This window comes from Sorex araneus, chromosome X (assembly GCF_027595985.1).
Source record: "Sorex araneus isolate mSorAra2 chromosome X, mSorAra2.pri, whole genome shotgun sequence".
In the NCBI taxonomy this organism is placed as follows: Eukaryota; Metazoa; Chordata; class Mammalia; order Eulipotyphla; family Soricidae; genus Sorex; species Sorex araneus.
In genome coordinates this window covers 359,857,176-359,871,090 of record NC_073313.1, presented here as the reverse complement: position 1 = coordinate 359,871,090, position 13,915 = coordinate 359,857,176, and the positions used below count along the sequence as shown (strand labels likewise).

At 54.2% G+C, this 13,915-nt stretch overlaps 1 protein-coding gene across 5 annotated transcripts in view; it reads left to right on the top strand.

The window, feature by feature from the left end:
- The window catches only part of DTNB (dystrobrevin beta), a 242,437-nt gene that overhangs the window by 190,564 nt on the left and 37,958 nt on the right, over window positions 1-13,915 (top strand). For all 5 annotated transcript variants that reach the window (XM_055121023.1, XM_055121021.1, XM_055121020.1 and 2 more), the window contains one exon: window positions 10,692-10,779. In XM_055121023.1, the coding sequence (XP_054976998.1) occupies window positions 10,692-10,779 (88 nt within the window). The remainder of the gene's footprint in view (window positions 1-10,691; window positions 10,780-13,915) is intronic.

The window sequence follows — 13,915 nt, the reverse complement described above, 5'->3', positions numbered from 1 at the left end:
CTTCATGCGTTTGGAGGGTCTTTTGGTCTCTGCCCATTTAGCCTCAGGTATTACATTTTACTTTAAAAGCACAGACCCAGGGTAGCAGGATGGAGACCGGCTAGTGATGGCTCGTGGGCACTGTGCTCGTAGCTAAGGGTGCTGCTTTGTATGCTGGAACATACAAAGAGATAACTTATGTATTGTGTTTTAACAGGGGAAAAAAATTCTTAAAAAGACACAAACTAGGGGTCAGAGCAATAATCCAGCGGGCAGGGCATTTGCCTTGCACGAGGCAGTCCAGGTTCAATCCCCGTTACCCCACATGGTCCCCTAAGCCCCACCAGGCGCAGATCCGGGACTAAGCCTTGAGCCCTGGGGTGGCTGGAGAGCTTTGCTCCCCCCACCCCTCCACGTAGCTGGGCCCACTGAACCCCACAGGACACCAGTGTCAGGCTCAGTTTTCATTACAACCCTGGGCTGTGACAGAAGCTCAGGGAAAACAGATTTTCTGTCTTTCAAAGCAAACAGTGGGAAAAGCCGGATCCTATGTGACCAGGGCTTGGGGGACCACCAGAGCAAGGGGGACCCCAACTCCCGAGGGTGCTCTGCCTCCCTGCTCCCCCTCTTCCTGCACTAGCCCCCTCCCCACTGCACCCCAGCTTCCTTCTTCCCTGACACAACTGCCCAGGGTCCGGGAGTCAGCTCAGGGATTTTCTCGTAGGGGTCCCACGTAGAATAGCCTGATTGAATTAGAGGGGCTCAAGCCTCCCCGCTCCAGAAACAGGGATCTGTTGGCCCTGGAAAGGTCGGGGTGCTAAGGAGGAAGCGCATAGCTCCTGCTTCTTGGGGAGGGGTGACTTGTGAGAGTACGTGTATGTGCAAGTATAATGCATGACCCATCTGTTTGCGGAATCTGTTTTTGGGAGTCCCTGACCTCCCTGCTTCTTTTTCTTTTTCTTCCCCGCTTTTTGGGTCATGCCCGGTGATGCACAGGGGTTACTGCTGGTTCTGCACTCAGGAATTACTCCTGGCGGTGCTCAGGGGACTCTATGGGAATCAAACCCGTGTCGGCCGTGTGCAAGGCAAGCGCCCTACTGGCTGTGTTGTTGCTCTAGGCCCTCCCCTCTTCATCTTTACTTCTTGAAAGAGCTAAATCCATCTTTCATTCCAGCTCGGTCTATGTTGGGACAGCACCCCTGCCTGCGGGGGTGAGAGGAAATATTAGAAACGCCACATTCAGCTCGTTACCAACTACAGGGAGCTTAAGGGAGGCGATTGGCTAGAGCTTTTACACATTCTTCATAAGAGGGAAGAGCAGGTTTTGTTTTTTTCGTGGTTTTTTTTTTTGTGTGTGTGTGTATGTGTGTGTGTTTGTGTTTCCTGAAGGCTAGGCCTTGCCAGAGTGTAAATACGATTTCTGGGCTACCGAGGAGGTGAGTGTCACCGGAGAGGTGTTAAAATGGCTCTTGGGCGAGGTGCCAAGGTGAAGAAGGATTTGTCTTGTCGGCCACAGAACACAGAGGACAGTAAATGCCACAATCTGCTGTGTCCTTCAGTGTGACAGAGATGTTGGGGAGACGAGCGAGGAGGCGAGGGGAAGCCCACCCGGCGGAGACCAGCCCTCCGGGGGCTCTGGGCCTCGCCTGCCCCTTCCTTCCCGGGGCGGTGTGTGTGTTGGGGGGGTGGGCGCGGAGCGGTCTCTGTTAGTGGGGCTGTTAGTGAGGCAGGCTGTGGCTCGCCGCCGAGAATCCTTCATGAAGATCTCTCCACGGCAACGAAGGGATTTTTTCTCCCCCTCCAATCTTGTCTTGAGTAGCAGAGTAATTGAAAATTAACATCTAATCTTCTGGCACGCGGGTCGGCCGTGCTGGCAGGCCTCAGCGTCCACCCGACGGCCCTGGCCAGGTGGCCAGCTCGCACCCACTCCCGGGTTCCGACTATCTCCCGTTTCCGTCCAGCGTTTAAGGTCAGCCCTCAGCAGTCACCACGCAGGGAAGGACATTCAGAAACCCTGAGTCTGGCCCAGCCCCCGTTCCCGGGAGGAGCTTGAGAAATGGAGGCCGGCAGAAGCAGAGCGGCCGGGCATTTGTTCCCGCCTTGAGGACGTCGGAGGCTGAAGGCCCGAGCGTGCATCACCCCCGCCGAGGCGCCAGGTGTGGGGCTCCGTGCAGGGTGCACTGGCCCAGCGCCAGGAGATGGCTCTGGATTCCCGGGGCCCCAGAAGGGGCTTGTGCTTCCCGGGGTTTGGAGCGTTACCCCCAGCCCAGGTTTTGTTAGGCACTGTGGGTGAAGACACAGGAGGTAGAGATAGGCCAGAAGGTAGCAGGGTACAGAGTTGGGTCTGGGGGACGCCAGGAGGAACACAGCCGCAGCCTGAGTTCTGGTCATTCGGCTTCTCATTAAGCCGCCTCAGACTCACCTGGCCGAGGGCAGGCCAGTTCTCAGGTCATCTGCTCCCTTGCTCTCTGTCATGTATGCACCAGAACACACCATTTGATACCATGTTTTTGCTTGGGATCACTCCTGGAAGTACCCAGGGGATTAGATGAGCATGCCAGGGATCAAACCCAGGTCAGCCATGTGCAATGCAAGCGCCCTACCCACTGTACTATCTCCCCATCCCCCCCTTTTTTTTTTTTTGCATTTTCACTTTTATTATTTTTTTTATTTTATTGAATCACCATGAGAATACAGTTACAAAGCTTTCATGTTTGAGATTCAGCCATACTATGATCAAACAGCCATCCTCCACCACCACACGTGTCCACAGTACACGTTCTCCACCACCAATGTCCCCAGTATCCTCCCCGACTCATCCCAGTCCTCACCCTGCTTCTGTGGCAGATAATTCCCCAATACTCTCTCTCTGCTTTGGGGCATTATGTTTTTCCCGAATTTTCCCACCACCATTCAACCCTGCCTGCCGGGGGCAGACACTAGATAATTTCTTTTCCATTGCTCATTTTGAATACTATCAGAGTTCACGTGGCTGCTTTGTGGCCGTGTGCTTCTGGGAATCCTAGGTGGTAGGTAGCGGGGCTCCAGAGACATCTCTGTAGGCACTGATCTGTTTTGGGATTCAGCTGGGAGTCTCTGGACCAGGGCTGTTGGTGTGCCAAGATGGTGCCAGGCAGAAGCTTGTGGGCGTGACAGCTAGGCCATGGAGTGGGCGGCCCGGCACTTCTGCTGCCATGCGGCCTGGAGATTTGGTCCTGGTACCCGCATACCTGGGCCTTGCTTGTGGAAGCCCTTGGTCACCAGGCTTCCATCTGGAGTAGGCGGGGAGGCTGCACCTGCTCCATCTGGGGTGCCCTGACAAAATTAGTTCGGTGTGGGGCCCGGAGGGATCTCCGGTGCTGTGGTGCCGTCCAGGGCTGGTTGCTGCGTCTCTGGACCAGGACCCAGCCCCCTTTCTCACAAATCTAAAAATTGAAATTATGTGGAAAGAGATAGAGAGACAGAGATGAACTACCCTGTATTTCTTGGGGGACCTGTGATGCCAGGGATCGAACCTGAGCCCCAAATGTGCCCCAGCTCTTTGATCCACCTCCCTAGCCCTATTTTACACATTTCTTTTTTTTTTTTTTTTTGCTTTTTGGGTCACACCTGGCAATGCACAGGGGTTATTCCTGGCTCTGCACTCAGGAATCACCCCTGACAGTGCTCAGAGGACCATATGGGATGCCGGGGATCGAACCCGGGTCAGCCGCGTGCAAGGCAAACGCCCTACCCGCTGTGCTATCACTCCAGCCCCGTATTTTACACATTTCTAACATGTGCTTTGGAGGCTGTTAATTTTGAAAGCCTCCTGGTTGCATCCCCTCTTAGGAAGTTGGCTCTGGGCCTGGAATCCAGCCCAGAGTAGACACCTGCCTCACAGGCGTGAGGCTAAGGGTCCGATCCCCAGCACCCTCCCCGCCCCACCGCCACCTGTGTGATCCGTATGTCACTGTCGTCACACTCCTGGGCGCCACAAGCAGTGACCTTGAGTGCACTGCAGCGTGTGTGCGTCGCCTCAGCACGGCACGGCCCCCAGCAGGCACCGCACCCTGGGGCTCCCCCACCCCCGCCCAGAATTGGCTCCTGACAATGACAGCCACAAAGGGAAGGGGCCCACTGAGCAGCTGCTGCCCTGGGACGCTCTGCACCGGCCCCCCACGTGCCCCCGTGCCCCGTCACGGTCACCAGTGCCAACCCAGCCTGCATCTTCCTGCCTGAGCCCTCCGCTCACGCCATTTTGTATCAAACTTAGGACACTTCCGCTCACTTGAATAGAACTATCATTAAACAAACATGCTCTGCAGGGTTGGAGCGACAGCACAGCGGGTCGGGTTGGGCGTTTGCCTTGCACGTGGCCGACCTGGGTTCAATCCCCAGCACCCCATGGGGTCGCCTGAGCCCATCAGGAGGGATCCCAGAGCACAGAGCCAGGAGTCAGCTGTGAGCACTGCTGGTTGTGTTCCCCTCCTCCGAAAAGGAGAAAGCCGTGCTGGGATGCTGGGTGGCTTCGGTGGTCACAGCCCCCCAGCAGTGCAGGGGCCCTGAGCTCTGGTGTGATGGGAGTGGGCCCCATGCCCCGAAGGGTGTGAGACCCACCAGAAGAAGGAAGGGCTGCGTGCCTGTGGTGTGAGCCGCTCCTTCTTCCTGTGGCTCGTAGGAAACGGTCCTTTCCCCGCCTCCCCCTCTGTAGTCGTTTCTTTGCAGGCAGAGGGATTTTTCTCAGCCTGCAGGTGTGCTTCTGCCGTTGGCCTTGGAGAAGCTTCCCGCTCCCCTTGCATGGTGCTGTCCAGGGCTGGAAAACGATGCCAGTGTCTGACCGACAGTGCCAGGCTGGGCCCCTGCAGTGCAGCCGTGAGGCGCCCACCTGGCATGGCCCCAGGGGGATTCCGCAGCCTCCCGAACCTCTTCAGGGGCTCTCTGTCCCGGCCCGTCTCCCCTGCTCTGTCCCCAGGACACCGGCCAGAAGGACGCCTTCGCCACACAGTCCTGGCAGGTCTCTGCCATCCGCCTCGCGTGATCTGCGTGCTCCTGAACTCCTGCACAGTGCCCGGGCCTCCCCGCACACGCGGAGTCCGTGTGTGATGCCCAGGGCCTCTCCACACATGCTGAGTCTGTGTACGGTGCCCGGGGCCTTCCCGCACACACTCTAAGTCTGTGTGTGATGCCCAGGGCCTCTCCACACATGCTGAGTCTGTGTACGGTGCCCAGGGCCTCCCCGCACATGCGGAGTCCGTGTGTGATGCCCAGGGCCTCTCCACACGTGCTGAGTCTGTGTACGGTGCCTGGGGCCTCCCCGCACACACACTGAGTCTGTGTGTGATGCCCAGGGCCTCTCCACACGTGCTGAGTCTGTGTACGGTGCCCAGGGCCTCCCCGCACACACACTGAGTCTGTGTATGATGCCCAGGACCTCTCCATACGTGCTGAGTCTGTGTACAGTGCCCGGGACCTCCCCGCACACATGCTGAATTCGCGTGTGGTGCCCAGGGCCTCCTGGCACACGCTGAGTCCATGTACAGTGCCCGGAGCCTCCCTGCACACACTGAGTCTGTGCATAATGCCCGGGGCGCCCCTGCACTCCTGACGCAGATCCAGCCACAGGGGACAGAGAGGCAGACTGATAGCAGAGGAAACAACCCACCCAGAGAATAAGGTTCCCTACGAAGAACCTGTGTGGTTTTATGCCTCCCAGTGCCACTTCCCCCCACCCCCACCCCCCGGCAAGTAAATGGCACAAGGGAAAACAGGGGAAAGCCAGAGTGGTTTTAAAACAGAAACATATGGGGCCCGAGATAGCTCGGTGGGCCAGCGCAGCTTTTGCCAACCCCAAGCACTCCTGGTATAGCCCCAAATCCAAAACAAAGACAGACCAGAAAACAGCGGCCCGTCAGATACAGCCCTGGAAGGAACACCCACCCGACGCAGAGCCGGGCCCGGGTCCCGTTGTGGGGGTTGTGCTGATTCATCCTTTCGGGCCTCCCCAGGTGGTGCTCAGAGACCACACCCTGCTGGGAAGCGAGAACTGGTCTTGTGCCCACCGGGCGCGTGTGCCAGCCCTTGGCACTCTCTCCAGTCCCAAGAGCTTGATGTGAACTGCAAATGAATTCTCTTTTTTAAGTTTCAAGAAAATTCTCAAATGAGTTCAAATTGAATTTGAAGTGACAAGGGATTTGGGATCAGTTGGTAGGCCGAGAGCTGGGGGTGAGGTTCTGTGAAAGTATTCCACCGCCTGGCATTGTCAGGCGAAGTCCTAAGCTGCCCAGACGCGCGGTGCCACCCTTCCCTCCTGAGAAATCGGGGGAAGGGAGAGAAGACAAATAAAACAACCAGGGGCTGGAGCGATAACATAGCGGGTAGGGCCTTTGCCTTGCTCATGGCTGACTTGGGTTCAATTCCCAACATCCCATATGGTCCCCCGAGCACCACCAGGAGTAAAAGAAAAAATAATAATAAGCCATCCAGCTTCTGATTTTTTTAACTGAAGTTTGGTGCTCACTCCATTTTGTGCAAGTTTTGGCATTTTTAGGAGTAAAAAGGTTTTTGTTTTCAAATGCAAGTGCTTTCAAGACCTTCTGTATCTCTGTGAGGGAAACCCTCCCTGGAGCCCGCCCAGTACTGTCTCCCAGCTGGGTAGGACTCTAACAAGTTTGCTTGGAGGTCCATATTTATGGGGGAACTTCAGAGATGCTGAGGACAATTGTCTCCTAAAATTTTTTAAGTAATTTTTTAAAAAATTTAAATGGCAAAATGTTATGGGTGAACAGAAGCTGTCAAGACTGGCCAGGGGGCCAGAGTAATAGTATTATAAATAGTAAATAGTATTATAAAAGGACTCTTGCCTTGCACGTGGCCGGCTCAGGCTCGATCCCCAGCTCCCTCAGGAGTGAGCCCTGAGCGCAGAGCCGGGAGGAAACCCCAAGTACCACTGGGTGTGATCCCAAAAGAAACAACAAAAACGCATCAGAAGTCATCTGGCCTGTTAGGCCACCCCTGTGTGCCTCAGTTTCCCTGCCAGAGGGCATTTATGACCGAACTTGGCCCTGGGCAGACAGGACGAGGCGCCTGGGGACCCCTCCTAGTCTGGGCTGCCCCGTGGCTGGATTGACCGTCCTCCAGAGCCGTCTCCTGAGCAACAGTTTTTGTCCCAAGAATTGTGAGATGCTTTTTCTGTGCTGTCGAGCCATACTCCATTATGCCATCATGCATTGTCATTTTTTATTTTCATTGTTTTCCGTCTCGTGATTTACTCTCTTTTGCAGCATTGTGAAGTGTTGCCTGCTGTAACCCATGCCCATTTCTCACTGTCTGTGTGTGTGTGTGTGTGTGTGTGTGTGTGTGTGTGTGTGTGTGTGTGTGTTGCACGTGCTGTCCTTCGTTCCTAGGTTGCAGCCTAGCCAAGACGCAGCCAGCCCCTTGGCCGATGAGCATGCGCTGATCGCTTCCTATGTGGCCCGCCTGCAGCACTGTGCACGGTCAGTGGGGTCGCAGCCCCCGCAGGCGGGGGGCCCCAGGCCCACGGAGGGGGGAGGATGTGGACTCGGGGTGCCAGCCAGAAGGCGCTCTGCAGACAGCTTCTCTAGAGAAGCCACCAGCTCCGTAGGGCGACATCAGAAAGATGGCTAAACCCTTCCGGGGGGATCGTCACCACGCCTGGGCCAGTGTGTGAGCAGAGCCCAGAGTCCCCCTTTTATAAAGCTGAGTCCCTCCTTCAGATGACACATGTGGAGAGATGCCGCCCAGAGGCCATTCGCAGCGGCCATATGACGTGGCCCTTCCCAACTCTCTGCTGACCCACAAAGTTTTGAGTAGATGGGGCTGGAGTGATAGCACAGCAGGCAGGGTGTTTGCCTTGCACGCGGCCGACCTGGGTTCGATTCCCAGCATCCCGTATGGTCCCCTGAGCACCGCCAGGAGTAATTCCTGAGTGCAGAGCCAAGAGTAACCCCTGTGCATCGCCGGGTGTGACCCAAAAAGCAAAAAAAAAAAAAAGTTTTGAGTAAATCAACGCCCACCCCCCCCCACCCCGCCTCCTACCCAAGTGCTCACTTGGGCCAAGGCCATCGCCATCCACCTGTTCCGACTTCACACTGTTTCAGTCTCACAGTGCTATAGGACCCAGGGCATCCAGAACTTTTTCCGGACTCTGGGCCTCCTCCTGGCTCACAGGGCCTCGTGGACCCGGCCCTCAGACGGCTGTCTGCGGCTGTCCAGCAGGAGGCTCTGTCTCTGCCGGCTCCACAGAGCCAGACTGTCCTGAGGGGGGTTGGAGGGGCCGTGCACACACACCCAGCCCCCTGCCACGGCCGTTCCCCCCACTCCTTCCATCCCCAAAGAAGGCTCTCTGCGCCGGGGCGAGAGGAAACCAGCGTCTCTCCAGTTCCCCAGGGAGGTGTGCGAGCCATTTTCACCTGAGTTTGTCCTCCCCCAGCTGGAGGTCATGCGGCCCTGGTCTTGGTCCCCATCATAGCAGGAGAGTATAAGTGAACAGCCCGCATGGCGGGAACCTTGTTACTCATTTGCAGCCCTAGCTTGGGGCCATGTACCTGTCCTAACGCCCTGGGGGAAACTGCAGGAGCATCTCCGGCCTTGCCCACCCCTCAGTGTAATTGGCCCATCCGAGGAGAGGAGAGAAGCTTCTGGACTGTGCTCTGTCCAGAGAGGGTCTCCTCGGTCAGCAGTGATTATTGCCCCCACTCTCCCGGCCTTGCCAGGCTCCTTGTCATTAGAAGGACAGTTCCGGCGATGGACGGTACTGATGGGAGCGGCGTGTTAGCTGCCACCCCCTGACCTGAGCCGGACTCCCCGGGGCTGGTGGCGTAGAAGAGCAGGTGGCCGGGAGCCCAGGGAGACACCAGGACCGGCCGAGAGACTGCATCCCTCTGGGTTAGACTCTCTGACTCTCGGGGCCGCTGCAGACACTCCTTGAAATCACAGATTTCCAGGCCAGCTCTGAGAATGAGTTTCCACGCGCTCTGAGCGCACCATCGCCCACAGAGTGTAGCTCCTGCCGGAGCTCATGGCCTGTGAAGCCACCGGGTGGCCAGAGGGAGGCCCGGGCCAAGGCTTCTGGCCTTGTTTGCGGCCACCCCAGCACCATATATGAGGGGCCCCGGAGCACTGTCAGGGGACGCCCGCTGAGGATTAAACTCACGGCTGCCGAGCTGAATCCAGCTGAGCATCACACACGCACAGAGACGGCTGGGCACCTCTCCTTCCGACGGAGCATTTTCTGGCACCCCATTGAGTGGCTCTTTCCAATCTTAGATTTTTTTTTTAGTGCTCTTGTTTAAAATTAGGAGCAAGGGAGCTACCTGAAAGACCCTAGCACATGCTCTGCATGCGTGAGCCCTGGGTTCAGTCCCACACAACCACACGGTCCCCTTAGCCTCACCTGAAGTGGCCTCCAAGTACTGAATGTCTGGTGTCGCAAAAACGACTAAAAGGACAGGTGGTTACAAATCAGTGTCTGAACAAGGGCCCGGGAGACGAAGGCTCAGGAGGCTGCAGGACAGGAGCCCTGGGGTCACGTGGTTCCCGAAGAATCCCCGGGGGCCCTTCCTAGCCCACACTCGGGTGTACCCCCAAGCACTTAACACCTCCAAGCAGCGTGTGGTCCCCCTTAAAATAGTGGATGAAAGGAAGCCATGGTGCTGGCACCAAGTGGCCGAGCACATGCTCCACCCTGGCACCCACAACCCACAATCTCCTAAGCACCCCCGGGTGCCGCCCTGAGGCTTCTCCGTCCAGACCGAGAAAGCTGGATCCCCAAGCAAAACTGGTGGAGCCAAAGGGGAGGTACTCCTATTTCTTTCTTTTTTTTTTTTTTTGCATCACACCTGGTGATGCACAGGGGTCACTCCTGGCTTTGCACTCAGGAATCATTCCTGGTGGTGCTCAGGGGACCATATGGGATGCTGGGAATCGAACCCGGGTCAGCCATGTGCAAAGCAAATGCCCTACCTGCTGTGTTATCTCTCCAGCTCCCGGTACTCCTATTTCTTAAAAGAAGTGAGGGGAGCTAGGACCAGAGAGATAGCTCCATGATCTGGAGCCACATGACTGCACGCGGGAGGCCCAGATTTGATCCCCAATACCACACGGTCCCCTGAGCACTGCCAGGTGTGACCCAGAACCCAGTCTCCTGGGCTGAATGTATGAGTCTGAGATGGGGCGATAGTTACCGAACAGGCACGTGAAGTAATGGAGGACCAAGGGGTGTGTTAGACACGTGGGGTCTTCTCCCCTCTCCAGTATCTTGGGCCTACACACACCAGGATGTTCAGTTTCATGTGCCTCATGTTCATTAAGATGTTTTTCTTTCTCTTTTTTTTTTTTAAATCAACACTCATTTGTCATTTGTAAAGTTTTTGTTTTCTCTTGGTAGTCTCGCTGAATTCACAAGCTACATTTTCGAAATCATGAGTCCTTTTTCCAGAACCTCCGATGGGAAAATCTCTCTCGGACTTTGCTAGTGTCTCTCCTTGGCCCCCACCCGCTCCCCGGTGCACGGTGCAGGGCCATGCCGCAGGAAGGGGGGTGACCATCACCTCCTCATTTCTCTGGGCCCCCCTTCACTTCAGGAGACCAGTAGCAGCGGTGGGCCAGGCCCCCGTTCCTTTTGCTACCCAGTTTGAAAACAGGCGGCTGTACGCGAGGGGCAGGAGCGGGCTGTTGCACTGACGCCTGTTGGCTGTGTCTCTGCCCTGCAGCGTGCTGGACAGCCCTGGCCGCCTGGACGAGGAGCACCGGCTGATCGCGCGCTACGCCGCCCGGCTGGCTGCAGAGGCGGGGAACGTGGTGAGTGCCCGGAGCGCGCCGGAGCGTGGCTGAAACACAGTCGGTGGTGGGCAGCAGGAAGGACAGGGGCCTGGGGAGGGAGCGGTCAGCAGAAGGACTGCTGGGGCCGCGGATTGTGTCTGCAGAGGCCACTGTCTGCTAAAGATGAGTCAGGAGGCAGCGAGAGGGCTCAGAGGGCTGCAGCTTAGGCTGTGCCTGCTGTGTCCCGGGTTCGAGCCCCACACCACATGCCCCACCCCTTCCCCCATCACGGCTGGGAGCAGCCCCTGAGCACCGAGTCAAGTGCAGCCTCTAAGCACCACTTTGTGGGCATGACCCAGACACACGAGATTGTTCCAGAAAAAAGTCGAGTCAGAGTTGGCTTATTTTAAAGCTCAATAAAATTAACAAGCCCTGAGAAATCCTGCTCAAGGCCAAAAAGGAAAGATGGGGCCAGAGGCCTAGTGCAGCGGTCGAGAGCGTGCCTTCCACGGGGTTTCCCCAAGCGCCGCTGGGTGTGGCTCCAAAATAAAAATACAAAAAAAGAAAAGAGAGATAGGAAAGAAGTCGTTTACAAATACCATTAACAGTAAAAAAAAAAAAATTTAGTTAAGCACAAGAAAGGATGTTCACTTTCATCTCAACTATTGAACATAGTGTTGGAAGTACTTGCCACGGCAATTAAGCAAGAAAGAGAAATCAAAGGAATTTAAAATGGTAAAAAAGTCAACCCAGCACTGTTTGAAGATGACATGATATTTTTCACAGAAAATACCAAAGACAACACCAAAAAAATAATCTGGAAACAATAAACCTATACAGTAAAGTAATGGCTTACAAAATCAAGGCACAGAAATATGTTGCATTCTTATAAATAAACAATGATAAATAAGAGAAAGAAAATTTTAACTATCCCATTTATTACCATCTCTAAAAACCTCAAATAGCTAGGAATTAATTTAACAAAGAAGATGAAATATGTATTTGTAGTGAAAGTTATAAACCATGTATATATAAATTGTAATTATAGGTAAAATTACAAATCACTTCTGAAAGAAATAAAAAACACCAAGAAATGAAAACGTGTTTCTTGTCCATGTTTTGGAAGAACACTATTAAAAAAACATCTTGTATCACTTGTCATTCTGTTGATCTTCGAGTTGCTCAAGCGGGCGCCAGTAATGTCTCCATTTGTCCCTGTCCCATGCTAGTGTAGCCCAGTGGTATCTGCTCGCTTGAGGAACAGGAAGAGCCTCAAACCATTTGTTCAGGGTTTTGACAAAGAAGTCTGACCATCTCATAGGTGGGCAGCCACGCAGTCTTTTGATGTCCCGTGGAATCCAGTTGGTAATAGCTCTAGTCCAGCAGTCGTCTCTAAATTGCATTATGTGTTTGGCCCATCTGGTTTTTGACACCTTGGCAAACGAGACAGCGTCTCTGATTCTTGATCGTCGATGGAGGTCGGAACTCCGGATTCCTTCTCTCACTTGAGTGAAATGTGATACTCCACGCATAGCTCTTTCGAAGGACAGGCAAAGAATCCGTAATACAGCTCTCGGAGGATCCTGATGTATTAGTTTGAACACCCTGTTTGGGATACCCGACTAGCGTTCTCATTCTGTTTTCATAGGGCCCAGGTCTCTGAGGCATATATTAGTGCAGGAATAATGGTGGAGTCAAAGAGATGTGCCTGGAGCTGGAGGTTCTTTGTCCTCTTAACAACTTCTTCAAACGTTCTTGAAGGCATTCCACGCTGCTCTCTTCCTCCTGCGCAGTTCAGGTGCCAAGCCATTTGTCATGTTGAGATCTTGACCTAAGTACACATAACTGCTGCATTCGGAGATGTTCGTTCTGTTGAGGGCAAGAGGAAGATCAGGGACTAGTCAGTTTCTCAGGAACATTGTCTTCGTGAGATTCAGCTGCAGTCCAACCTTTCCACACTCACGGTCAAAGTCAGCCAGGATTCATGTCACTTGGCTGATATTTGGTGTTATGGGAACGATGTCATCATCAAAGTGATGATTCGCTATCTTAGCTTGTGTAGTTGCCAACTGTCTATCTTAACTCCCATTCCTTCCCATTCCAGTCATCGCATGATGTTCTCGAGGGTGGCACTGAAGTATTTGGTGAAATGGTGTTGCCCTACTGAACCCCTCTCTTTATGTCGCTGATCACTTCCTTGTAGAATAGTGAGATCCTGGTGGTGAATCCGTAATACAGCTCTCGGAGGATCCTGATGTATTAGTTTGAACACCCTGTTTGGCTAGGGCTTCGAGGACTGCTTCAGTCTCAACAGAATCAAAGGCCTTCTTTAAATCAATGAACATTAGAGCAGCATCTTGAACTCTCACGAAACCTCAATGATATGGTCGATCATGCTGAATCCTTTCCCGAACTCGGCTTGTTCACATGGTTGTCCTTCATCTAGTGTTCTGCCTATTCTATTCAGGATGACTTGAGTGAATAACTTGTAGACGACGGACAACAGACAGATCGGGCGATAGTTGTCGATGTTGTGAATGTCTCCCTTCTTGTACCACAGGGCGGTCCTGCTGGTTTTCCATTGGGACGGAACCTTGCATTCAGACAGGTAGCGTGTGAAGAGCCGAGCCAGTGTATTGACGAGTACTGGCGGCAGATTCTTCAGGTGTTTGGGTCTGACCTTGTCTGGACCGGGTGCTGTATGCTTCTTTACCTACTAATGGCATGATGGACTTTGGAAGGAGAACACTGGGAATGACATATCTGTCATGCAGAATTTGGCATGTGGGCAGGTGGACATGGCTATCAAAGAGATCCGAGTAGACTCGTGAATAATCCTCTCCATTGCCCTTCTGGATGATGTGATAGATCCATCAGGACGTCGGAGGGCAGTCATCTTTGTCTTATAGTTGGCAAAGGACAGGCAGATGTTTCGAATACTTTTCCTGGCTTCTGCTACATCGGCCAACACTGCTGCTCTTCTCTCTTTGAGGTCTTCCTTTATCACTTCTCTGCACAGCTTCGCAAGCTCAGACATTAGCTTGTGATTGCCTGAGGCTCGCGCCAGATGACGTTGGCAAATGAGCTCGAGAGTTTCCAAAGACAGGAGACTTTTTGTGGCTTTCTCTCTCTCTCTGCATTCCTCACACAATCATGGAGGTGCTGAACCAGTATT